Genomic DNA, 25444 nt, shown 5'->3' with positions numbered 1-25444 from the left:
CCTGCCCCCAGCAGGTGCTGGAATCATGTGTCCAATGGCTTCCAAAAAAAAAGCAGCTCACTTGCTTAATATACAATACATGTGTAGTGACTTTTAGCTAAGTTGTGTGTCTGTGTGTGTGTGTGTGTGTGTGTGTGTGTGTGTGTGGTACTGGGGATTTAACCCAGGGTATTCTACCTCCGAGCTCTACCCCTGCCCTATTTTTCATTCTTTATTTGGAAGCAGGGTCTCACTGAGCTTCAAAGGGCTTCACTAAGTATCTGGGGCTGTCCACGAGCCATGGTCCTCCTGTTTCAGCCTCCTGAATGCTGGGATTACAGGTGTGTGCCATCATGCCCGGTTTTAAAAATGTTACCCGGGTTCTTAGTAAGCATTGCTTATTGTGTCGGTCCATTGGCATGCAGCCCTGGAAGATGGGCAGTATTATCTCATCCTACTGGGTCACAGAGCTTGGAGACGGCAGAGTCAGAATTTGAATCCAGGTTTGACTCTCTCCAGAGCCAAAATTCTGGGCCCTGCCAGCCCGTCCCGAGGGAGCAGAACACCTGCACACATTCTCTTCTTTCTAGGTGCCACCTTTGGCATTCCCTGTAACCCCCCTTACATGGATACCCATTAGGGTAGTGGTGGGGGAGGGAAGAAGAGGAACAGGGTCGTTATCTCTCTGGTGGCTCTGGATGCAGGGATGTCAGATAGGTCTCTGTGGGTTTAACTGTGAATGGACCAGTTTCTGGGAGGCGATTCTTGCCTATTTCCCTGCGGAATGCATTTGTATGAGTCTTTCCGTTATTTGTGGGTTAAACACGAGCTGCCTGTGGCCTGACCTGCCCGGGTTCCTCTGTACAGTTTCATTTTTGTCACGCGTTTCATGATGAGGAATGAGATAGAGGTGAGAAAGGAGAGTAGTGTGTGAGGCTCTGGCCACCTGGCCTCTTGGGCCCCGCGCTGCCTCCTGGCCAGTGCTAACTCCCATTTAGCAAATTAGATCAACCGAGGCTCTGGGAAGCAGGGACGACTGCTTGGGGGAGGGCAGAGAGAGGACTTATGTGCGACAGCAGGAGAGAGCCCCCAGAACCACGTGGTCAGGAATCCCCCATTAGGAATGCTGGGCTTCGCTGCAGAGTGCTGGGGCTTGTGCTGGCCTCTCCTCCACCCCTAGGGACCCAGGGGATTGCAGCTGGGACACAGAGGAATCTCCCCAGTGTGGGGAGGAAAGGGAGTTGACACAGAATCCTACTGCTGGGAGGACCTCCAGTGACTTTCTAGGCCTGTGCTTCTCAAACTGTAATCTGCACACTCCTGGAGACAGAATTGCTGGGGCCCTGTGAGGAGCAGCGGCTGCCGAGCATAGACTCCTGGCCAAAGCTCCCAGTGTGGCTGTGCAGGGAATCACATGGGGACCTAGCAACGCAGATGCTGAGGGCCCCAGGTCTGGGTATCACAGGCTGGTTAGACACTGTGTGTAACACTGTAGAGTATTCTAACTGCTAGTGCCAGGAGCTCGGGCTGTGGGAGCTTCAAGCTTAGGTTGAGAACTCACTGATGGGCATGGATAGCATAGAATCCCAAACTCTGGGATACAGAATCGGTGGTCCTTAAATCTGTAGCCCCAGATCATCCATGACAGTGTATAGTTTAGTCTCCCTGAGCCCCAGATTCCTCATCTATTAAAGGAGACCCATTATAGTCCTGCTTAACTATTTGTTTATTAATTTTTGTGGTACTGGGAATTGACCCAGGAGGTATTCTACACCCCCAGCCCATTTATACATATTTTTTTGGAAAGGAGATCTTGCTAGATGCTGAGAGTCTCAATAAATTGTTGAGGCTGATCTTGAACCTGTAATCCTCCTGCCTCAGCCTCCCAGATACTGGGATTGCAGGCGTGCACCACCATACCTGGTAGTGTGCCTGTCTTGTAATTGATGTAGGAATGAAGTGAGGGTAGCGCTTGTGAACACGGTGCCTGGCACAGGGCTCACTCTCAGTGCTCAGTATCTGAAGATGGGAAATAGACTGAACACTGCCATGTCTTCTCATCTTCCAGGAAACTGGTCCCACCTCACAGGGTCCAGTTGGGTGATGGCCAGTCACGCTTCAGAGGGAGTTGCTGGCACTTCACTCACAGCCATACTGGAGCTGCCTTTCATTTCCCCATTTATACCATGGAGAGAGTATGCGTGAGATTCATAAAGACTAGTGTGAGTAATAATGCTTAGCTTAGTTACGGCAAAAGGCACAGTAACTTGCAGCCGCCATGATGACAGTCCTCTGCTGTGCTCCAAGGTCAGGCTTGGCCTCTGACCTATTTGGCCCAGAGGCTCGTCCATGTGACATCAGGCCAACTCTCCCTGGTGGCCTTTCACTGGAATGCTCACCCATTCTGATATGGGAGTTTCCACTCCCTGGTATAATCTCTGCAGCCACCACCCTGGCACACTCGTTTCCAACACTGGTGGCCATTGAAGGAAACTGAGGTGGCAAGAGAGGTGTTGGTCCATGAAGACGGGAAGACAGCTCGGGAACAGGCTGCCGCGGCAGCCCTCACCCTCGCCCTCGCCCTTTCCTGTCTGAATCAGGGAGTGAATGTGACCCTTGTTCTTTGCTCACTCCGGCTCCAGCTGTTGCTGGAGTACCTCAGGCCTCCGCCCAGGGGCTGGGATGAGGCTGCTGCGTCACCCCTGGGGAGGCAGCTGGCACAGAAAGGGGTCAGCCGGGGATGGGATCTGGGTGGGGCCGCCGCAGAGCAGAGCCTGGCGCTATCTTTCCTGTGAGCATCATTAGACACTTCCCGAAGGGCAAAACCTGGGCGGGCATCCCAAGAGGGTGGCGGTAGAACCAAGACAACTAGAGCAAGCCCTGCTGGTTCACAGCGGCAGGGACTCTGAGCTGGTGATGCTTCTAGTTTGGATATCTGGCTGCAGGGGAGTCTGGGTGAGGTTTGGGGGCACGTAAGGCACTGCCTGAGCCTGGGGGTGACTCTGGGCCCTTGCTATAGTATAGCAGGTATTGGCCTGCATCAAGGATGGCTAGTACCTGCTGTGCCGGCCATCTCTTGGTGACTTCTTTGTGGGAATAGTAGATAGGAAGTGTGGCCCTCTTCTTGAGTCTAGACTGGCTCTAGGAGCCCTTTCTGATGTAGCACTCTCAGTGGCTGCGTCTATCCATCACCGTGAGGACTGTTGAAGCCTTTATGGTCCCTCTGTGTTTAGACTCTGTTTCACAAGGGCAGGACTTTGTCTCATGACTCCATCTTCAACAACTAGCTCCTGGCCCCTAAGAGGAGGCTATTCATTATGGTGGGATGAAGGCATACCCTCCCATGGACCATGGATTGTAGTCGGTCCTCTATCCATGGTGTTTCATCTGCAGGTTCAAGCAACCAAAAATGGAAAGTTTTTGAAAAATATTGGCATCTCTACTGAATATATAGCGGCTTTTTTTGACATTATTCCCTAAACAAAAGAGTATGATGATTATTTACACACCACGTTGTATTTGGTATTAGAAGTAATCTAGAGATGATTTAAAGTGAACAGGAGGGTGAGAGTCATAATTTTATACTATTTTATATTGGAGACTTGAAAGTCTGTGATGTTAATATCGTTGGTGATTGTGGAATCAATCCATCCCCATGGATACTGAGGGAAGACTGTACTTCAGGACCCGGATTGTGTCTAGATTGCTTCTAGAAGGGAGTAAAAGCTTAGTGAGTAAAAGACTAAAATGCATGAACGTACATCTTTGTTCTGAGGACCGGGCTAGAATCCCTGAGTAAGAAAGCAATCACACACATGCTTGGCTGGGCTCGTCACTTAACCGAGCGGCTGCCTCACTGCGCGGAGCCCTGGGGCACAGAAGAATGTCATCACTGTGTCTCTAGCTTGGGCTTCCAAGCACAGCGACACCTGTCTTTCATTTACTTCTCCAAGAGTCCTGATAAGTTAGTGGGAAAAAAAATAATTCCATTTTAGGGTGTGGAAACTGAGGCTCTGAGTGATGGAAGACATTTGTGGAGGATCAAAGAGACCCAGGTTCTCTTCACCCACAGGCCAGTGAGCTTCCTCTGGCCACTAAGCTGCCTTTTCTGCATCCATGAGCTCTTGGCCTGTGATCCATCACAGGCTGTTTGGTTAGGGAGGACTACTGGAATCCCGCTTCTACCATTTGTTATCAGTATTGACTGTCTCGGGCACTGACCTCAAACCCGAGATCCTTCTTTCCCAGCTTTCCAGGTACTAGGATTATTCCTGCCCAGGCACAGTTTTAAAAACATCTTTTGAGCCTCTTTATCTAGCTCAGAGATTCTTACCCGGGAGCCCCTTGATGAGTTTTCGAGGGTCCAGGGGCCCTGAGATTAGGGGTTGCATCTTATATCCATGTGTATTTCTCTAAGAGAGAAGACTGAGGTTGCACAGGGATCCTCACAAAGAGGTTCATGGCCCCCAGAATAAAGTGAAGAGTCAGTGTTCAGAAACAGCGGTTTCATTTTGCAACAGCCATGTGCAAGAGATTTTTCCAGGACTGTCATCCTTGACCAGAGATTCTATTTCTCTATCAACAGAGGACTGATCGTGGTGGGCAGTAACCTCAGCTACATCCTCGAGCCCCTCCCTGGTGGCGGGGGCCAACACCTTATTTACAGATCCGAACATCTCAAGCAGCCCCCGGGGAACTGTGGGTTCCAGCACTCCAGTCCCACCGCCAGGGACTGGAGCCGTCAGTTTACACACCAGACCAAGAAACGACCTCGCAGGGTGAGTTTCAAAGCTCTCTATGCGGCAGTCAACACGGGGCTAGGCTTGGCCCCTCTGAGCATCCTTACGTGGAATCCAGGAGTATTTTTAAATTGAAGGAGGATGGCTGAGAAGGAGGAAGGAACTTTCTTCTTTTATTCTAAGTCATGGTTGAATGTGAGACACTCATAAGAAGATAACTGATTTGGGGGGGGAATGCTTCTATATTTAAAACACTCTGAGATGCTGGTTTCAGAAACTATGAAAGGCAGACAATAAAAAAAAATAAGTATGCTCCCCCTTTTGAAATAGTCACTTTCTATACAAAATGTTATTTATTAACATAGAAAATAGAGGTATGTGGCTTAACGATCTTGGGATTTCAGCTGGGCATGGTGGCGCACGCTTGTAATCCCAGCAGCATTCGGGAGGCTGAGACGGGAGGATGGTGGTTTGCAGACAGCCTCAGCTACTTAGTGAGGCCCTCTGCAACTTAGTGAGACCCTGTTTCAAAATAAATTTTAAAAAATAGGGCAGGGAGTGTAGCTTGGAGGTCAAATGCCCCTGGGTTCCATCCCCAGACCTACAAAAAAACAAAAAAAAAGAAGAATAGATGGATAGATGGGATCTCATGTCCCAGAACAGAATCTGGCAAAGACCAAACTCAGGAGGAGGGCGTGGTGGTAAGGCTGTGGGCGGCCACAGCAGGACTGCCTCAGGCCATTGAGTACAAAATAATGAAGAAAGCCCGCTGCTCATTACCTGGCTCTGTTTCTCAGCAACTTTCTGGAATGCGGCCAAGCTCATCGTTTCTACAGCTCTCATCTGCTTATTTCTCTTTCCTAGATGAAAAGGGAAGCTGTAAACTCCATGAAGTACGTGGAGCTCTACCTTGTGGCTGATTATGCAGAGGTAAGCCAGAGCCCACGGGTTTGGGCCAAAGAACGGCTCCCTTGACAGCCTCCGTTCCAGGCCTCGAGTGGCTTTGGGGAAATGCTGGCACATGTATCTTCCTCTGCTTCATCAGATGATGTCTGACCTTAAATCTAACCAACGGCTCTTTATTGTTGCCATTTTAAATATCTTTTTTTGAGGTGGGAGGGAGCCTAATCCAAGGAAAGCCTTTTTGAGCTTGATACACCACTCAGAAAGAAAATCAGAGCCGTTATCTGGATTGACATTTTTCAGACTGGCTTGGAAGGCCCTAAGGTTCTGATACTTATTCTCAGGGGTGTCCATGAATTCACCCAAGAGCATTTTTAAATCTTTGCTTTTGCAAAGAGAATGCATACATTCTCCATCATCTGACAGAGTACCATTTTCTTGCTGCCTGTGGGTTTGTGTTTATAACCACGTTGACACCAAATGTGAACATAAAGCCATAGTTCCCGAAATGTGGCCCCCAGACCAGCAGCAGAAACACTTGGGAACCAGTGATAAGTGCAAATTCTCAGACCTCACCCCAGAGCTACGGAACCCAGAACTGCCAGGGTTGGGTCCGGCGGTCTGTGTGTAGACAAGGCCTTTGGGGGATTCTGATGCACAGGCAGTTGTGGGAACCACTGACCCACTGACCGACAGGGGGGCCTTTAGTCCAGACCCCTTCAGCTGGACAGGCTCTGGATGTGACGACCATGCTCCCAGCCCACTCATTCATTCTCTTTATTCATCAGTGATTTCCTGGCCGTCTGTGATGTGCCGAGCACAGCTCTCAGGAAGGCCCCTCCCTGTCATCCTGGGGCTTGCCAATGACAAAAAACTCTATTGTCCTGAAGTTGATAGCTTTGAAGGTGGCTCATCAGGGCAGATTCGAGTGCACAGAGAGGAGGACCCAGCAGGGCTTGGGGACTTGGGGAAAGCCTCTCTGTATGGTGATGTTGAAGATGACCCCTAAAGAGTGGGTTCGACCCCACAGCCTGTATTTGCCTACCTTAGCCGATGCTCACTTTCTTCAGAGACCCCCACATAACCAAGCATAGCCTCTGTGCCCCGTGCCCCACCAAGATGTGTTGTGTTGTTACACTGTGCTCGCCTGGGCTCCTCTGCCAGCAGGGCTCATTTCAACCCTCACAGGGCTCACTCCATCCAGAAGGGCTCACCGGCTCCCTAAAGGGCCTCTTTCTAAGGTGGCTCTTGCTAGTCCACGATCCCGCATCCCGCATCTGTAGGCTGAGACAGGTAGTGGGAAGAATGCCGGACTGCAGTCCTGAAGCTCTGTCTTCCAGCATTAGTGGCAGGAGGAGGTGGCCTTAGAGCTGTCTCCAAGGACACGGAGGAGTTGAGGTGAAGGGCCTTCCAGAAAGGGAGCACTGCATTCCTCTTTGAGAAGACTTCAGCTTTTCAGTTGACATTGGTATGGGTTTTTCCAACAGTGGTGTGTGTGTGTGTGTGTGTGTGTGTGTGTGTGTTTTCAAGGTCTTTTGTGTTCTTTCCAAAGGCAAGTATGTGTGTGGGATGGAGAGGGTCATGGGGAATACAACCCAGAACTGATTTTGAAGGCAGCCAGGCCGCAGAGAGGCCCCACCCTGCAGGACCTTCCATGCCAGGAGAGCTGAGCTCTTGCAACTCCAGGACATTTTCCCACTTAATTCTCTAAGATCCATGAATAAAGAGGTCTAGAGCCACTATCTCCCCCCCCCCAGTCATAGAATCCTTTGATAAGAAGAAAGTCCTGGGACCCCAATAGTCAAGCATACAGAAACCCTGCTGCTCTGGTTGAAAGGTGGGGTGTTTTTCCTGAGGTGTGTTCCCTGCAGGGCTGCAATTCCTGCAGCCAGCTGGGGAAGGAAAAGCACACATTTCTCAGGATCCTGGGCGCTCCCAGGCTCTCAGCTGAAGGCCGCCAGTGATTCACGGGATGGGTGGAGCAGGGGGTGTAATAGGCTCACGAATCGGCCCCTGCACCACCTCTCACTCCCTCTCCCCGCCTCTCATCCTCTGCAGGCAGAAGTGTCTTCCTGACAATTACTTCATCAGGGAAGACAGAGAAAGAGAGGGCTGCTTTACCTTTGGTTTACAACCTGGTGCTGAGAAAGCACAGCCTTCTCCACTGGGCCTGCTCTTGGAGCAGAGAGGGGGTGCTTGGAGTGGGAAAGTGAGGCCCAGAAGCGCTGTCAGCTGTGAAAATGGGCAGCAGCTCCTCAGTCGCCGGGCTGGGGGAGCATCAGGGAGGCTCTTGGCGTGTTCCTTCTGAAATGAACAGGGAACAAAGAGCAGGGGTGATGTGGGGTGGATAGGACAGGCCTGTGAAGGGCTGTCAAGGTACCCACAGGATGTGGGTAGCTGGGAGAGATGGTGACACACCATGTTATAATTCCAGTGTCACCCTAGAAAATGTAGCATTGACTCCCTTCCTTCCTTCCTTCCTTCCTTCCTTCCTTCCTTCCTTCTTTCCTTCCTTCCTTCCTTCCCTCTCTCCCTCCCTCCTTCTTTTTTCTTTCTTCATACTCGGAATCGACCCCAGGGGCTCTCTACCTCTGAACTACACCCCCAGCCCTATTTTATTTCTTGCTTTTGAGTCAATCAACCTAGACTCTTCCTAGGTTGTTGAGAGTCTGTGTTGTGGAGGCTGTTCTCAAACCTTCAATCCTCCTGTCTCAGCCTCCCAAGTATTAGGATTACAGGCATGTGCCACTATGCCCAGCATGTTTTTTCCTTAGAACAAGGGTTTGAAAACTATAACCTGGGGCCAAATTCAATCTGCCACGTGTCTTCGTAAGCAGTTTTGCTGCAAACACAGCGAAGCCCATTGGTTTACTATTACCTTGGCTGCTTCTGGGCCACCAAAGAAGAGCCGGATAACTATAATAGAGACAGTATGGCCCAGAAAACCAGGAATATTTACTACCTGGCCCTTTATGGAAAGCTTACTAACTCCTTCAGACTATCTGGACAACATGATACACTCCAACCATGGTGGCCTTATTGGGCTTTCTTGTTTGTGGGTAGGATAACATGTTTGAAATACAGTGAAATTTGGCCTCGGTGTTCTAATAAATATTTACTAAGTGAATGGAAATGCTCCAGTACTTTCTGTGCCATGAGACCAATTTGGAAATTGAAAGGCTTTCATAATGGAAACTTCTGTGATTAACATTTTGGAAAGGTCTGCATCACAGAGTCTTAGGATTTACCTCTGTAGAAAGCAGGAGGACAGCGAGAGTCTGTTGGTGATTAACAGTCCCAAGGAAGCCAGGAATGTCCAGCCCTGTGGGTCCTTTTCTATGGCCTCTCCTGGCAGTTGTTTCTGTGGGTGTTCTCTTAGCCCATTTTAATTGTGTTCTCCTTAAATACCCAGTCTGTCTTCATGGTTACTTACTTCCAGTTCTCTTATCATTTTAATTGAAGCTCCTTTAGTCTAGAAGAAAAGAGGAAGCAGCTGGTTTCTTCCCTGAATAAAGACTGAGACACACCCCAGGTCAAACACATACCCCAAGGTGTTTTATTTGGCTGATTTTTTGAGTTTGGCCTGGATATTCTTGGGAGGGTGTGAAGGTTTGGAATTGAAGTAACATATGGTGCATACCTATAGTAAATCTAATAGGTACCCAGAATTTATGTAGCTATGGCCATATACAGGAGATGCCTATCATTTGCAAATTGGGATTGCAATTATAGAAAATTTTATCTTGGCATTGCAAACCTTCCCTTCATTATTGTAGGAGAGAGAGAGGGAGGGAGGGAGAGAGAGAGAGAGAGAGAGAGAGAGAGAGAGAGAGAGGGAATATCCTTTGGAGGTAGGAATGGTGTGTTCATACTGTTCTATCCTCCTGTGGTACCCCTGCAGACATCCCTAATCCATCACAGCACTCTTTCTTGTGCTCGATTAGAAAGGTCTGATTTCAGTCTCAAGCAGTCTTGGAACTCTGCTCACCATGGAAGGCACTGCCTGAGTGTGGTGCGAGATGAAACCTATCTGCTACTGTCTATGGTCACGTTGCCAGCACCTGCTGTGTGTCCTTCCTGTGGCCCCTCATTGCAGTCATTTCTTAGCCAATTTTTATTGTGTATTCCGTAAATACAGGGGTCTGTTATTATAGTACTTCTGGTCCTCTCACCGTTTTAATTGATGTTCCTCTAGTCTAGGAGCAAGAGCTCACATTCTGTTGTGTCCCGCCCAGTGCTAGGCAGGAGACCTGGCCTGTAGTGGTCACTTACCAATGGCGTGGCCTGTGTTGATCAACCACATGTCAGTGAGCCTCATGTGTGATGTGGCTTCTTATCAGCTTGATGACCAGGGCACAAATCAGATCAGTCCCTCTTCTAAACACCCACGGGAGTTTCCTGGACATCTTATCATTTGAAGGGCAGAAAATTAAGATTTACTCCGAGGGTTAGAAGAAGACAATTCAGCTTCCTACACAATGCCTGCTCTGTGCCCTGCACTGAGCTGGTCCATGGAGATATCAAGATGGATATGGTCCAGGTCCTGTCGTCCGTGAGATGTCACTGTGGGAGGGAAGACAGCTACCTTGAAATGACTGCTCATAGAAGACAGAAGAAAATAAGAACCAAGACAAAGACAAGTGAGAGGGCACAGGAAGCGCTCTGGGAGAGGCTCTGGGTTCTCACCTGGTTCTGTTTGTTCCATTCAGTTTCTGAAGAATCGACTGGACCTGGATGCCACCAGACGCAAGCTCGTAGAGGTCGCCAATTATGTTGATAAGGTGAGACCAGGTGTGTACTTGAGGGGACAGGTGCCAGCACCTCAGAGGGGCCTCAGGACAGGAGAGCGCATGTCCCGAGAGCTGCCTTCTGCTGGGCTGGCTGCCACATCCAGCTTCCAAGGGGGATGAGCAATGTCATCCAGGCTTGGGGTAGACACCACAGAGTCCTGTACCAGGCAACTGTAGGCAAGTCACCCATCTTCTTTGGTTGCAATTCTTTAGTGTGTTTGAATTTATAAAGTGGAGATATTGGCCTAAATCAGTGGCTTTCAGTTATTTTTTTTCTGGTGGAATTCTTTATTAAAATTAAATCTTGCCGGGCGTGGTGGCGCATGCTTGTAATCCCCATGCTTGGGAGGCAGAGACAGGAAGATCGCACAGGTTCGAAGCCAGCCACGCGTGCTGGCTTAAGAGACCCTGCTTCCAAATAAAAATGTAAAAATAGGTCTGGGAGTATAGCCCAGAGGTAGAAGGGCTTCCAGGAACCCCAGTACCACCAAAAAAAAAAAAAAAAAAAAAAAAAAAATTAAATCTTATGCCAAAGTCCTATGAAAACAGACTCCTCTCAGCTGGAGCAGGAGTGAGTGAGCACTGTCCTCTGAGTCCCTTCTTCACCCCCACAATGGCTCCAGAAAAAGTAAAGGTATGGGAGAGCCCAGGTTAAGAGTGTTTTATAGGTGTTAAAGATTTATTTCAGGTTAAAAGCTCAGTGTTTCTCTGACTTAGAAGGGAATTGAGGTTTTGTCAGGATGAGAAAGGTACACAGACTTGAAAGTTGGGGGATTTTTTTTATGTGTGTGCTATGGTGATAGAGTCCAGTGGTATTCTAAATCCAAGCTATACACCCAGCCCTATTTTTTATTCTTTATTTGGAAACAGGGTCTCACTGAGTTGCAAAGGGCCTGAGTAGCTGAGGCTGGCTATGAACTGAGATCCTCCTGTCTCAGCCTCCCAAATGCTGGAGGGAATGGGTTGTTTTGTGTCAGTTTGCAAAGTTTCTATCTGTAAAACTATCCAAAATTATTTCTTATCTTTTAGAAATACTAGACAAGTGGTTAACTCTCCTAGGTCAGGATCTTTTACAACATACACTTAGGAAATACTCACATTTTTTAATTTAGTTAACATAGGCTGGTCTAGGACTTGGAAATATTTGTATTTCTGAAAGAGGGTAGTTGTTTTAGGACAAAAAAAAATGCAGAAAAGGTAACCCAGAATGATAGTATTACTAGAAGGTAAAAGCAGAAGTTTATTACCTATTATCAGAAGGTTACAGGTAACAACAGTTACCTTGACATGCTAGTAGTGTATAGTTTTTAAAATTAGACTTGCTTAAAAAAAAAAAAGTAGGCTTGGATGCATTCAGGGTCACACAGCTCTTCAAGGATCTGATAACATGAATTAAACAAGTTCAGGACACTCATAAAAATTTGAAAGCTGAACCCTGGGCCCGCTAGGGATTCATGGGTCCCGGGTCCAAAGGAGAATTTTTTTTCCCCTCTAAACACTAGAGGATAAAGAAGAGAGAATGAAATAATTTTTAGGGACTCGCAAGCCAGTTTGGCAGTGTGTTGAGGTCATCAGATGAGAGGCTGTCTGCCCTGTGCTCCTGTTCTGTCCTCAGTGGCCCTGGAAACACTGGGCTAATGATAGGTGAAAGTTGAACCCTGGCATTTCCTGGAAGGCAGGCTCCTGGGACACTGCAAAGCCCTCTCCCCCCTTTCCAGTTCACTCAACAATAACATTTGAAAGATCCTGCAACCCAGACACTCAACATCTGGGAAAACAAGAAAAAGCTGCCTCCCAGGGGTGTCCAGGAGGCAGATCCTGATGTCACCCGGACATTTATTGTTCTGGAGACCAGGTGGGAGAGGGGGCTTGGCTGGGTCTCCCCTGGGAGAGCTCTCCTTCTGGTCTGAATGATAGAACCAGGGTGTCTGATGAAAAATGGAAAGAGTGTAGAAATCAAAAGAGAAAAGATAAAAAAGTAGAGGGAGAAGAGAGGTGTCTGCAGTTGGAGCCCACGTCTCGTAGCTTGGCCCACTCTGGAGCTCTTGGCTTCTCTCCCTAACAGCTGAGGCTCATTATTCACGGGTGTGTGTGCATGTGTGTGTATGCACGTGTGCACACAAGACACACACATATTTTTGAGGCTTGCTGACCTAGGAGCCACTTGAACTGAAAGACTGTTGCACTAAAATTGAAATGAACGGCACTCATTGGCTGAATCATGAATCCGATCCAACATATTTTCACTTAGCTGTAAAAAAAAAAAAGGCCAAGTCTACTTCCTGTAAAAGCTCCCCGGTGACCCACATTCAAATTAGAACCGGAGGCGGTATGAAACGGAAAAATCAAAATTTCCGTAGAAATAAACCAGTCTTTTGCAGTATCTGGAGCCCATCTTAGACCACAGTCTCTTGGGGGCAAGTGGCTACCTGGACTTGTAAATACCCCAGCACTTTACCAGGACAGGGTTGGGCATGAACTTTGAGATTATACTGCATGAGTAAGCTTTGAGGTTATATTGCTGCATGGGTACTTGTCCTGCTTCCCCAACTTATTAAGCCACAGTGCTTAGTGCACAGAAAGTGTTTGACAAACATTGTTGTCCTGGTTATTATTTTTAGCTGGGGAAGTACCTGGCAATTTTGGATTAAGATGGGCTTTTCTGTTTCCTGTTGATATGGCTTGTATGGCCTCTATATTACTTGTACAGATTAATAGGTTGTTTTTTTGGTGGTACTGGGGTTCCTGGAAGCCCTTCTACCTCCGGGCTACACTCCCAGACCTATTTTTACATTTTTATTTGGAAACAGGGTCTCCTAAGCCAGCGTGCGCGGCTGGCTTCGAACCTGCGCGATCCTCCTGTCTCTGCCTCCCAAGCGCGGGGATTACAAGCGTGCGCCACCACGCCTGGCTGATTTATTCATTTTAAATAAAAGGACATTTATTCATATCTACTTATATATCATTTGTATTCATTTACTTCCAAAAACAGTGACAGTCATAATAAAAACATTCATATATAATTTTTATAGCCATACAATGGGGTATTATTCAGCAAAAGGAATGATAAACCAATACAGGCTACTGCATGGATGAATTTCAAAAACATTATGCTAAGTGAAGGAAGCCAGGTGTATAGTCTATATTGTAGGACTGTGTTTATTTTTAAAAGCCCAGAAAAGGCAATTTATTATTATTATTATTATTATTATTATTATTATTATTATTAGTGGTGGTACTGGGGTTCCTGGAAGCCCTTCTACCTCTGGGCTACACTCCCAGACCTATTTTTACATTTTATATTTGGAAACGGGGTCTCCTAAGCCAGCGCGTGCGGCTGGCTTCGAACCTGCGCGATCCTCCTGTCTCTGCCTCCCAAGCGCGGGGATTACAAGCGTGCTCCACCACGCCCGGCAGAAAAGGCAATACTTTAATAAGTTCAGAAAAGGCAAATCTGAGAACTGGGGGTAAAAATGAGAAATAACTGTAAACAGACATGAGGGCTCTGCCTGGAATAATGAAAATATTCTGATGCTGGAGTCTCATGGTATTATAAACTGGCTAGCCTTAATAAAAAAAACTACTGAGCTATACACTCGATGGGTGGGTTTTATGGTGTGTAAATTATACCTCAGTAGAGCTATTTTTAAGAAACTCATGCATAAGAGAAATTTTTAAATATATGTAAAAAGGTAAAGGTCATGTAAGAAACTAAGAGAGAAAACTGTCCATTCAGCCAGGATAAAGACAGTTATTGTAGAAGAAAGCAGAGCGTGGCTCTTGATCAGCTCTGTTTGAAATCTTTTCTCCTGCTTTAATATGAAAGTAATCTTCAGGTCTGTTCTACCTACGGACCCCAGCCCGACTTGAGGACCAGGCAGAGCAGCACCGATCCTTTCTGCACACAGTAGCCCTATATTTATTTGAGGCCACATTGCATCCTACCTCAGGTCTCCCTTCTCTAAGCAAGGGCACTCCGCTTGCCACCAGAACCTTGTGCATCTCCCTTGGTGCTTCCCACATTCCCCTCTAAAAGTGACGAGCATGTCCTTCCTTGCCCTGTCTCCCTTGAAGCCAAGAGCAGAGGAGAGATCTGGTGTCTGTGCTCTGAGCTCTTAGGCTACGAAGAGGCTGATAAATCCCAGGTGGTGTTCACAGAAACGGTGGCTTTTCTCTCTTTCAGTTTTACCGACCCTTGAACATTCGGATTGCTCTTGTGGGTTTGGAAGTGTGGACTCACGAAAACATGTGTGATGTTTCCGAGAATCCGTATACTACCCTGTGGTCATTTCTCAGTTGGAGGCGTAAGCTGCTCCTCCGCAAGAAACACGACAATGCTCAGTTAATCACGTGAGTAGCCTCTTCTGTGTGTGATGCCTCGACATTGGCTCCAGAGCCTCGCGCCTGGTGCCTGCACTCAGAGTGGGCCCTCTCTTTCCCCATAAGGAGAGCTGGTTGGATAAGGATCCTTCACCTCTCTGGTCCAGATAAATAGGCATTTCTCAGGCATGTACATTGTATCTCGGAAGATATTAAAAAGCTTACAAGTCATAAGAGTTCTATGAAGCATTTGCCCCCTACATAAGAAAATTCAGCTTCTCCAAAATCAGCTCAGCTGATGGTGACTGGCTGTTGGTCATGTCTTCTCCGGAACACCCTTTGTTCTAAAGCATGAGCTCCTCCCCACCATAGGCGAAGGAGAGGGGATTCCCAGGTTCCCCTTCACTTGCATTCAAGGGGCTCAGGGCTGAGTGCCTGAGATGGGTGAATGGGCAAAACATGTAGGAGCTGTGTGCTTGGTGGGAGTCAACCACTGGGGAGAGACTGGGTTCAGTGCTTTTCAGGTCTAGAGGGAAGGAACAGACATTGATGGGGTCCCAGTGGTGTGTGACAGTCCCCTGAGGGCAATTATAAGTTGTTTTTTTTTTTTTTTTTTACTAGTGTTGGCTTTCAAAGGTATTTCGAGGCAGTCACAGTAAAATCTTTTTTCTCTTTTCCATAATTATAGTTCTGAGTTAACAGACATTTAAACTTTGGGCTAACCTTTAAAAGAAACTGTGGGAAATAACTGTCCCCAAAACCTAAGCTACGAGTGATCACAATAGGATCTTCATTTAAGAAGGGTCTTTGGCTACCCACACTTTTAGCCTGAACTTTGAAAGCATGGCACTGCTTTGGGCAAGGCCTTAAATCTAGGTCTCTGGGAGGAGTTTCTCAGAGCCCTGTCTGAGTTAATAAAATATCAATTTGCAAAGTAATACGTAAAATGTATGCCACTCTCTATGAATCCCTACTTGATATTTTATATTTGCAAGTTGTTCCTCTGAGGAGAAATCCGCCTTGAATCGCACACTTACTAAGCACCCACCATGCCTCACGTTCTCTGCTAGATCCTAGTGATCCCCAAGTAACAAAATAGTTTCATTTTCATGGTGATATAGGGCTAGGCCAAGGGCTCAGTGGTGGAGCACTTACCTGGAATGTGCAAATCCCTGGGTTTTTTCACCACCACTGCCAAAAAGAAAGAAAGAAAGAAAGAAAGAAAGAAAGAAAGAAAGAAAGAAAGAAAGAAAGAAAGAAAGAAAGAAGAGAGAGAGAGAAGGAAAGGAAAGGAAAGAAAAAAGAAAAAGATACCATAGTTAAAGAGGAAAAGCATGAAGATAAGTACTGTAATGGATTTCTGTAGGAATTTTGTAAGTAGATGTGTGTTTGCAGCATGCACAAAAACCTTGTCCATCACTTACTTTTTCTTGCCTGTCCTGGATATATGTGAGGGTTGTGGGGAAAAATAGCTGGCCCCTTAATAGATAAGGGTCAAAATTGTAAAGCAAAGGCAGAAATGGCTCCTCCCTGCCTGCACTCAGCCATACTTCATGAAGCTCCCGAGGCACCCAGCTGCTTTCATGGCCCCAGAGTGATGAGAGAATGAAGCTTCGGCCCCCAGCTGCTGCCAGACCTCCACCTCTATTCCCCAAGGCTCGTCCTTCGGAGCCAGGGCTGGGGCGTGGACCCTGGCAGCAGCTCCCCCAAGTGGGAGGGGGCATGATTCACTTTGGCATTAGGCCCTGTGCCACCCTCCCGTCGACTTACCCCTCTGACTCTTTCCTGTTCAGTGAGAATAGGATGGAGCTTTGCTAGCCCTGCCCGTTTCCTTCCTGGGAATCAACCACGGGCATATTAATAGGGGGAAAGTGACCTTTTGCTCACTTGCCATTTCTCTGGAGCAGAGAGCGGGTAGGTGAGAGGAAGCCAGAGGTGGGAAGGGATACCAGGCCCCTCCTCTGGGAGGGATCGGGAAAGGTCAGTGAGGCTGGAGAACATGGGACAGCTGCCCACTCCCGGGCACATGGGAACAGCCGTCTGGACCTCCACCTAAGGCTCCCCTCTCTCTACATCTTGCAGGGGCAGGCCCTTCCAGGGCACGACCATCGGCCTGGCTCCCCTCATGGCCATGTGCTCCATCTACCAGTCTGGAGGGGTCAGCATGGTGAGTCTCGGCCAACATGTTGGTGCTGCTGAAGGCAATAAAGCTGTCTCCCAAGACAAGATATCATCTCTTTCAAAAAATAATTGGTGCTGGGCATGGTGGCGCACGTTTGTAATTCCAGTACTTGGGAGGCTGAGATAGGAGGATTATGCAGGTTGGAAGCTAGCCGCAGATACTTAGTGAGGCTGTAAGCCACTTATTCAGACCCTGTTTCCAAATAAAATATAAAATAGGTCTGGGAGTGGAGCCCAGAGGTAGAAAGATTCTAAGTTCCATCCCCAATACCAAATAATAATAATAATAATAATAATAATAATAATAAATTGGTATTTATAGTTGCAGAAGAATAAAAAAAGCTTTGATATCAAGAGGGCCATTGTTTAAAATGAAGTCATTAAGTTCTAAGAGATAGAGGTACCCAGGGATGGATTTTCAATTATTGTAGTTTATTTTCAATTTTCGAGCTCAGGAGAGCCCTGAAGTCGTTGTGTGAATATGTCACTAGATCTCCCATATTTCCAAAGCTGGGGCTGCGGAGAAGTAAGTGGGTGAAGAGGACGATGTTTGTCATCCATATCTTGCCTTGTTAATATGCCATTATGAAATGAAAGCCTGTTCCCAAGCCGTGGTTAGAAAGTTCCTCTTCTTTTGAAGTTCTCTCTGACTTTGTGGGAGTGTTTTGACTATTCATTTCTAACCGAGGAGTGGATATCAGGAAACCTGCTAGCCATCTGTTTGTCCATCCCTCCACCCATCCTGGATTTATTTATTGGCAAAGAGGCATTAATTCTCAGGCTCTAATGCGGGGACGGATTAGTTTCAAAGAGCAGCTATGTGGCTTTGGATGAGTTTAATAAGTGTCATCCATTGCAAAATAGAGATAATTTTATTGTTTATAATTTTAGGGTAAGAATGGGAATTAAGAAAAGAATGCAAAACATACATACACACACTCACATATTAAGTAAATCTCTTTTTGCTGCTTCTACTTTGCTGTTTTGGTTTTGTTTTGTTTTTTCCCCATTGGATTCTTTTAAGATACATATGGGTGCACCGTAATCACATGATGGACATCATAATGTAGTTTAAAACAAGGACAGACATGCTTACCTCACCTGGTGAACTTATGCTGTACTGTCTTGCTTCCCTGAGGTGGCATCTTGCTATGTTGCCCAAGCTGACCTTGAATTCCTCAGCGTAGTCATTTTTCCTGCCTCGGCCTCTCGAGAAGCTGAGACTATAGGTGTGCACCTTTGTGCAGCTCAGTTTGTTTGGATTTTCCCTATATCCTTAGCTTTTGCTTTTGCTGATTAAGCATCACACGCTTCACCACATGCTGTGTCCGGGATGTGTCTGTTTCATGGGATGTTCTCAGAAACTCCTGAGCCAGCGCACACCATGATTGACCCAAGGCGGTGATTCCTTTGTCAATTGCCCTTCCTTCTGAAGAGATCCATATGTTTAGAGGAAGAATGGTGAGGAGGGGAATCCTTCTCTTTCATTTATTCAGAAAGCATTCTTGTTCTGGGAATCTATCCTTGGGCCAAACATGGTCTGCATCCTTGAAGACCTCAGGAGAATGGACTTTTAAGCATTTGATTTCCTAGTAATGACACTGGCTCTGGACTTGCTGTGAAAGTAGGCATGGAGGGCTTGCAGTGCCCAGAGGGAGAGGGATCTGCAGAGAGGAGCTGTGAGGGTTGGCTAAGAAAGGTAGAGATGGGATGGAAGGGGCCGCCCTCTTGACCTGAGCTTTCTCCCTGAGCAGGACCACTCTGAGAACGCCATTGGCGTGGCTGCCACCGTGGCCCATGAGATAGGCCACAACTTTGGCATGAGCCATGATTTTTCAGGCTGCTGCTCGGCCAATGAAGCTGACGGGGGCTGCATCATGGCAGCTGCTACCGGGTGAGTCACCAGGAAGGGTGGGGGTGAGTGGGAGGGGAGGGGTGGCCAGGCAGCGAGGACCGTGTGACCCGAGTGTTCCTCCCCGCTGACCCTAGGAACCTCTGTTAAGCCTCTGGTGGGGACTCAGGGAGGAATGTGGTTTGCACCACAAACAAATTGGAAGAAGACCAAGAGGACCAGTGCATGGGCAGAGCACGCAAACCCTAGCAGGCCAGACTGTACACAAATTTAACTTCTGTCTTAGGGTCTTTGGCCATAAAATCGGCCTGTCCACCTCCGTCTTTTCCTTCATGAGGTTTGGATGAGGACTTGTTTTGATCACGGCCACAACCTGGGGTCCTTCTGTCCCACTGGACGGAATGCTGTTTCTATCTCAGACTTGTTCGAAGGTGCTGATGTAGTTTTCAGAACAAATAGAAAGACAGGGACCATTCACACACCCCACCGAGACTCCTCAGGGAATCTGCAGGTTGCGTTTATCCAGAGGAAACAAGCGTAAAACAGCTGTATCTCCCTGTAGTTGGGAAAGGTTTTCTAAAGAGAGCCTTTGAAAGAGGATTCTGGGATTTCTTCAGAAGACCTCTCTCTTCTCGTGTCTGGCATAATAACTGGGTTCTTCCAAGGCCAAAGTCATTCCTTGAAGGTTATCATGGTGGGACATTGTGTTCCTTCGCTCTAAACCTTTAGGGGCTGCTTATGCTCTTAGTGAACGGTGGTGTTCCGGTGTCTCCAAGAGGAAATACAGGTTTCTTGGAGCTCCGGAGGTTGGTGTTTGTTATTATTTCTCAGCTGTGACACAGAGAAAATGATATTAGCATGCAGGACACAGTAACACAGTGCCACAGTGACATGGGCCCCTGTGAGTTCCCGGATAAATTCACCCCTTTCCAAGACTCAAGGAGTATCTGTAGAAAATGGCTTATAATCATATTTACTCCCCTAATTGGTATTTAAATTCTTCACAAAGTTGAACAATTATTAGTAACAAGTTCCTTGTAGCATATTTTGCCACTGAAGGAAATCACCCAGCATCTCACCTTTAGCTGGCTTATAGAATTGGGAGCAGAGTGGCTTCCCTTTTGCAGACCTAAAACACAGCACAGTGCTTCCCCTTGTAAAGTGGGGGATATGTTCCAAGACATTCCAGATGCCTGAAACCACAGGTAGTGCTGAACCCAAGGTGCATTACGTATTCTCCTATACAGTAATCCTAGAAATATTAAAAACCATAGCTAGTAATAAAGACTCATAATAGCGTTCTAAAATTTTATCTAAAACTTAGAAGCTGTTCATTTCCAGAATTTTCCATTTAATATTTTCAGGTTACAATTGATACCGGGTAACTGAAACCATGAAAAGCAAAACTGCACAAGGGGAACCACTGTCCTTTTGAAATTTCCAACAGCTTGGGGCCCTAGGAACTTTTCTTCTTGTAAGATAAAGAGCACGTGTTCATGATCTGGCTGGTGGGGTCTAGACTCTGCTCTGTACCATGGAATAAAGATCCTATCACTGCCTCACAAAGAAATTAAACCTGCGATCTTGGCCTTTTTTGACCTTTTCCTCTGTCCCAAGAGAATATTCATCTGACATCAGCTTCAGGAAAAGTGTAGCTTGGCCGATATTTTGTTCAGCTCCAGACCTACTATAACTAACACTCTTTACTTATTACAACTCCCTCATAACACAGGGCAGACATGACTATCCTGATTCTCAAACACCTTTTCCACACAAGAACTAAAAAAAGTTAAAGGCATTACGGCTCAGTTGGTGACTCGTGATTAAGGATGAGGGTTCTAAGCTAATGTACCAGTGAATGTTCTAAGGGGGCGAAAGCTCTGTGCATGGGGCGATGTGCGGTCTGCATCCAGGAGGACTCGGCCACATGGGTAGCAGACCCCCAGCTAATTCCAGCCCTGCTGTCACCAGGCACCCCTACCCCAGAGTGTTCAACGGATGCAACAAGAAGGAGCTGGACAGGTACCTGCAGTCAGGTGGTGGGATGTGTCTCTACAACCTGCCGGACACCAAGACACTGTATGGAGGCCAGAGGTGTGGGAATGGGTACCTGGAGGAGGGCGAAGAGTGCGACTGCGGGGAAGAGGAGGTGAGTGCAGAGAGGGTGCTGGGGGAGGCAAGGATTTGCCTTGGCTTCAAGCTCAAGGTCAAAGGAGAGTACAATCATCATTTCTTTCCTTTTTTTTTTTTTTTTTTCTTGCAGTACTGGGGATGGAACCCAGGGGCATTCTACCTCTGAGCTATACCCAGCCCTATTTTTTAGCCTTTATTTTGAAACGGGGTCTCACTGAGTTGCAAAAGGCCTCACTAAGTAGCTGAGGCTGTCCGTGAACTGAGATCCTCCTGTCTCAGCCTCCCAAATGCTTAGGTTACAAGTGTGGTCCACCACGCCCAGCTATTCTTTATTTATTTGTTTTGTTTTTGTGGTACTGGGGGGGTAGAACCCATGGGCTTTTCTACCTCCAGGTTATACTCCCAGACCTATTTTTTATACTTTATTTGGAAACAGGGTCTCACTAAGTTGCTGAGATCCTCACTAAGTAGCCAAAGCTGGCTTCGAACCTGTGCAATCCTCATGTCTCAGCCTCCCAAGTGCTGGGATTACAAGCTTGCACCACCACGCCCGGCTGCTATTCTTTATTTTGAAACAGGGTCTCACTGAGTTGCAGAGGGCCTCACTAAGTAGCTGAGGCTGTCCACGAACCGCAATCCTCCAGTCTCAGCCTCCCAAATGCTGGATTACAAGCGTGGGCCATCACGCCCAGCTAGTAGATAATTTCTTATCCACAGGCATTCCCTGCACATGATTATCAAAGACCCCACCACATGTAGGCCGTGGACATTAAGTCTCCCAGGTGGACCCTTCCGCAGCCTCTCATAGTTTGTGGCTGGCAGTGTTTGTGTTCACAATCTGGGTGGAGTTGCTCTCTTGAGCATCTGGCCAAACCAGAAGCCACAATCCTGTGGCACGTTGGCCCTCTCTTCCCCAGTGAGCTGCAGATGGCTCTCTCGGCCCTCCAGCTGGGCTGAATTTATGCTGGAGGCCACACGGCTGGCCGGATATATGAACTTGAACACGAGCCTTAGGAGGATGCTTAAAATAACAAGCTCGTGCTATTTCCCCTGGAGAAGAGATGATGGAAAGGGGATGTAGGAAGTGCTGTGGAGCCTGGGAAGAGCTGCTAGGAGGAAGAGGGAGCCCGACTCTTTGTGGACGAGCTCCTTCCTTCCTTCTGATCTTCAAAGTCCATGTGGAGGGCACACAGCTTAGCTCTGTCCTTTTCAACAGAAGCACGTTGTTCTGCAAAAAGCAGAACTGGATTGTCTCATCTCTATTTTTTTGAAGGATGAAAAGATGTGTGCTAACACATGCCTCAAAATTGGGGAAGGATGCATGGATAAAAATAAGTGATAGGGTGAGACTGAGGGTCTGTATATGTGGAAAAAACCGATTTTATAACATTGTCTTCAGAACACTATTCTTAAAAAAAAGAAAGAAAGAAAACACAAGCACATAACTTTCAGAATAAAGCAAGGATAGTTAAAAACACTACCACCCCCACTGCAATGAGCTTTCAAAAGGATGAGCCCAGACCCTTCAGAAAGGAGGGAGTTGTATTAGGAGCAGTATGGATGCCATGGTTTTATAAATGAGTGTAATCACATAGAGGTATATGGGAAAATATTCTCATGCAAAATGTAGTTGTATTTAAGCTGTGGTGTTACTGATGATTGTATAAATGTGTATATTCTTTTTTTTTTTTTTTTTTTTGGTGGTACTGGGGTTCCTGGAAACCCTTCTACCTCCAGGCTACACTCCCAGACCTATTTTTATACTTTTTATTTGGCAACAGAGTCTCTTAAGCCAGCGCAGCTGGCTTCGAACCTGAGCGATCCGCCTGTCTCCGCCTCCCAAGCTCGGGGATTACAAGCGTGCACCACCACGCCCGGCTTTACATGTGTATATTCTTATCTAAGCTGTGGTGTTACTGATGATTGTATACATGTGTATATCCTATGGTAAATACGCAATGCCTTCATGATAAGGGTGTCAGGTGATGGTCTGCTATGGAGTTCTAGGGAGTGGGGACTTGCCTGCCCCTATACCCAGAGACTCACAGACACCCCCTGTCCCCCAGGAATGTAACAGCCCCTGCTGCAATGCCTCCAACTGCACCCTGAGGGAAGGCGCGGAGTGTGCCCATGGCTCCTGCTGCCACCAGTGTAAGGTAAGAGGGCCTTGGGCTCCGACTGACAGGCACCTGCTGTGCCAGGGAACATGGCCAGGCTGCAACCTCCATCCTGAAGGGATGTGTTGACCGGCCGGGGTGGAGCTCAGCATTCCAGCACATGTTTAGCATGGCGAGGCCGGTGATTCAGTCCCCAGCACCGCAAAAGAAAAAGAGAAAATCATTTCAGACACCAGGAGCTGGAAAGGCTCCTCAAACTAAGCTGCTGTTTCCTATCCTGGGTTTCACTGAGTTCCAATCACCCCAGAGGGTAGTGCCTCCTGGGAGATGGGGATATATGAATAGGAATATATGGATGTGTGTGTGTGTGTGTGTGTGTGTGTGTGTGTGTGTGTGTGTGTAGTGTGCAGAGAGTAATCTTGATTTTATTTGAGCTCATGAGAGTCATCATGGTTTTGATTAGCATTAATTAACATCTTAGTAGATACAAGATACTATGCTGAGAATTTTATGCAGTTTATCTTATCTCATCCTTTTAAAAGCCTCCAGGGGGCTTTTTGTATGTTACTGTCCTCATTTTAATATGAGGAAACTGAGGCCTAATAGGGTGATGGGAGATATTTATGGAATTAGCCAGGAAAGGCTTGCATCCAGCTCTCCCTAACTCTGGATCCCCCCACCCCTAATACTAATGCGGGAGATAAATTATGTCTTACTATTTAAACCTATTTGGTGACAAACTTGGACCAAAATTGATATGAAGCTAATTTTAGTTTTTAAAAACATGCCTAAAGGAAATATTTATATTTCATTACAGAAATACTAATATGTTTATTCATAAAGATTATCTTAGGCCTTGTGGAGACTTTAATATATATTACATAACATATATGTAGTATATGTATGCATTTATAATATGAATATACATATATGTGCATATATACTTACTTGTATGCATACATATAATATATGATCATTTGAATTTTTTGTGTGTAGAACTGGGAATGGAACCCAGGGGCATTCTACCTCCGAGCTACACCACCAGCCCTATTTCTTATTCTTTATTTGGAAACAGCGTGTCACTGAGTTGTGGGGGGGCCTCGCTAAGTAGCTAAGGCTGGCCGAGAACCTGTGATCCTCCCCTCTCAGCCTCCCAAGTCCCGGGATTACAAGTGTGTGCCACCACACCCGGCATGAATTATTTTATTAATGCTTAAAAACCTGAAAACCCCAAACTCTTGGATGGAAATTAGGGACCTATGCCTTTACCTGCCATTTGCTGGTTTTTGTTATGTGACTGATATTGTTCAAGTACTTTGTTATAAATTGTTCCTCTTAAGAACCCCACAGAGGGTTCTTATCCTCAATTGTGGATGAACAAACACAACCACGTTAAGTAGCGCCAGGTCCCACTGCTGGCTGAGGAGGCGGGCCTTGAACCCGGCAGGCTGGCTCTAGACTGGCTCCTCTGCCTCCAACCCACTCCTGGGTGGTAGAGGTGAGTGTGGGCTGCAGCTTTCCCCTCTGCACCCCCACCTGTGCTTGCACTTGGGCCCCCCTCCTTCCAGCCAGCAGAGGGGCTTGCCTGCCTTCTCTCCTGGGAGGACCTCGGTGGTGTGAAGCACTCATGGAAGTGCTGCATTCTCAGCCCTGAGTCCTTGCCTGGCTCAGGGGGAACTCATAGGCCATGCGGTGTGACCTGGTGTCCCCCAGGGAGGCTGTGCAGGGTCCAGTCCCTCCATTCCTGGCCCAAGGCTTAAGAATAAGTCCGTAGTGTGACCATTTCATCCAGGCCCAGGAGTTTTCTGGGGTTCACAAACCATTCTCTGGGACCTGAGACCTTGGCTTCAGTCCCTGGATGGGTGGTTTGGGCACTGCATTTACGGAGCCTCAGTACATTATCTGTAAACTGGGAAGAGCCTTAGTAAAGCTGACCACCCAGGAAGGCCGTGAGACAAGTGGGAACTCGGGGTTGACCGTCTGCCCCCTGCTCTGTCAATCCTATCATTTGATCTGCAAAGTAAGGATCGTGTGAGATAATTCTATGCAGCGGTGTCTGACACAGTAGTGTAGATGTGTTATCACTGGGGCGCTTTGCACATTCAGAGAGGTTCTGTGAACGAGAGCTGTGTGTATGTTGGTGCAAGTCAGTAGGCCCGACACCCCCTCTATGACTATTAGGCTTTCAACATATTGTTTAACCACTTTAAACCTCAGGTGTCATCCTGGGTAAAATAGGGATAATTATGCCACGTGGGACTATCATGAAAACTAGGCAAAGCCCTGTTGTGCCAGGGACTTAAGCAGAAGCTGCTTATTACCCGAACACACAGTAAACTATAGATTGTTGCATGAATACTATTTCTTACCGACTTCTCCTTAAAACTGCTATGAAGAGGAAACGAATCAGCAAGTGTGAAAGCACCGAGT

General features: G+C 47.1%; 1 protein-coding gene across 1 annotated transcript in view; it reads left to right on the top strand.

The window, feature by feature from the left end:
* Positions 1 to 25444, top strand: part of ADAM19 (ADAM metallopeptidase domain 19) — a gene marked incomplete at both ends in the record, with an annotated part of 82251 nt that overhangs the window by 45500 nt on the left and 11307 nt on the right. Inside the window, 8 exons of the mRNA XM_080698624.1 lie at positions 4565 to 4757; positions 5583 to 5648; positions 10331 to 10402; positions 14595 to 14761; positions 16814 to 16898; positions 18667 to 18806; positions 20736 to 20913; positions 22964 to 23053. Coding sequence (XP_080554750.1) covers positions 4565 to 4757; positions 5583 to 5648; positions 10331 to 10402; positions 14595 to 14761; positions 16814 to 16898; positions 18667 to 18806; positions 20736 to 20913; positions 22964 to 23053 — 991 coding nt within the window. The remainder of the gene's footprint in view (positions 1 to 4564; positions 4758 to 5582; positions 5649 to 10330; positions 10403 to 14594; positions 14762 to 16813; positions 16899 to 18666; positions 18807 to 20735; positions 20914 to 22963; positions 23054 to 25444) is intronic.

The sequence above is a fragment of the Muscardinus avellanarius genome, assembly GCF_963383645.1.
Source record: "Muscardinus avellanarius genome assembly, chromosome: 7".
NCBI lineage: Eukaryota > Metazoa > Chordata > Mammalia > Rodentia > Gliridae > Muscardinus > Muscardinus avellanarius.
The sequence above is the reverse complement of the archived record's forward strand: the minus strand, read 5'-3'. Positions and strand labels throughout refer to the sequence as shown.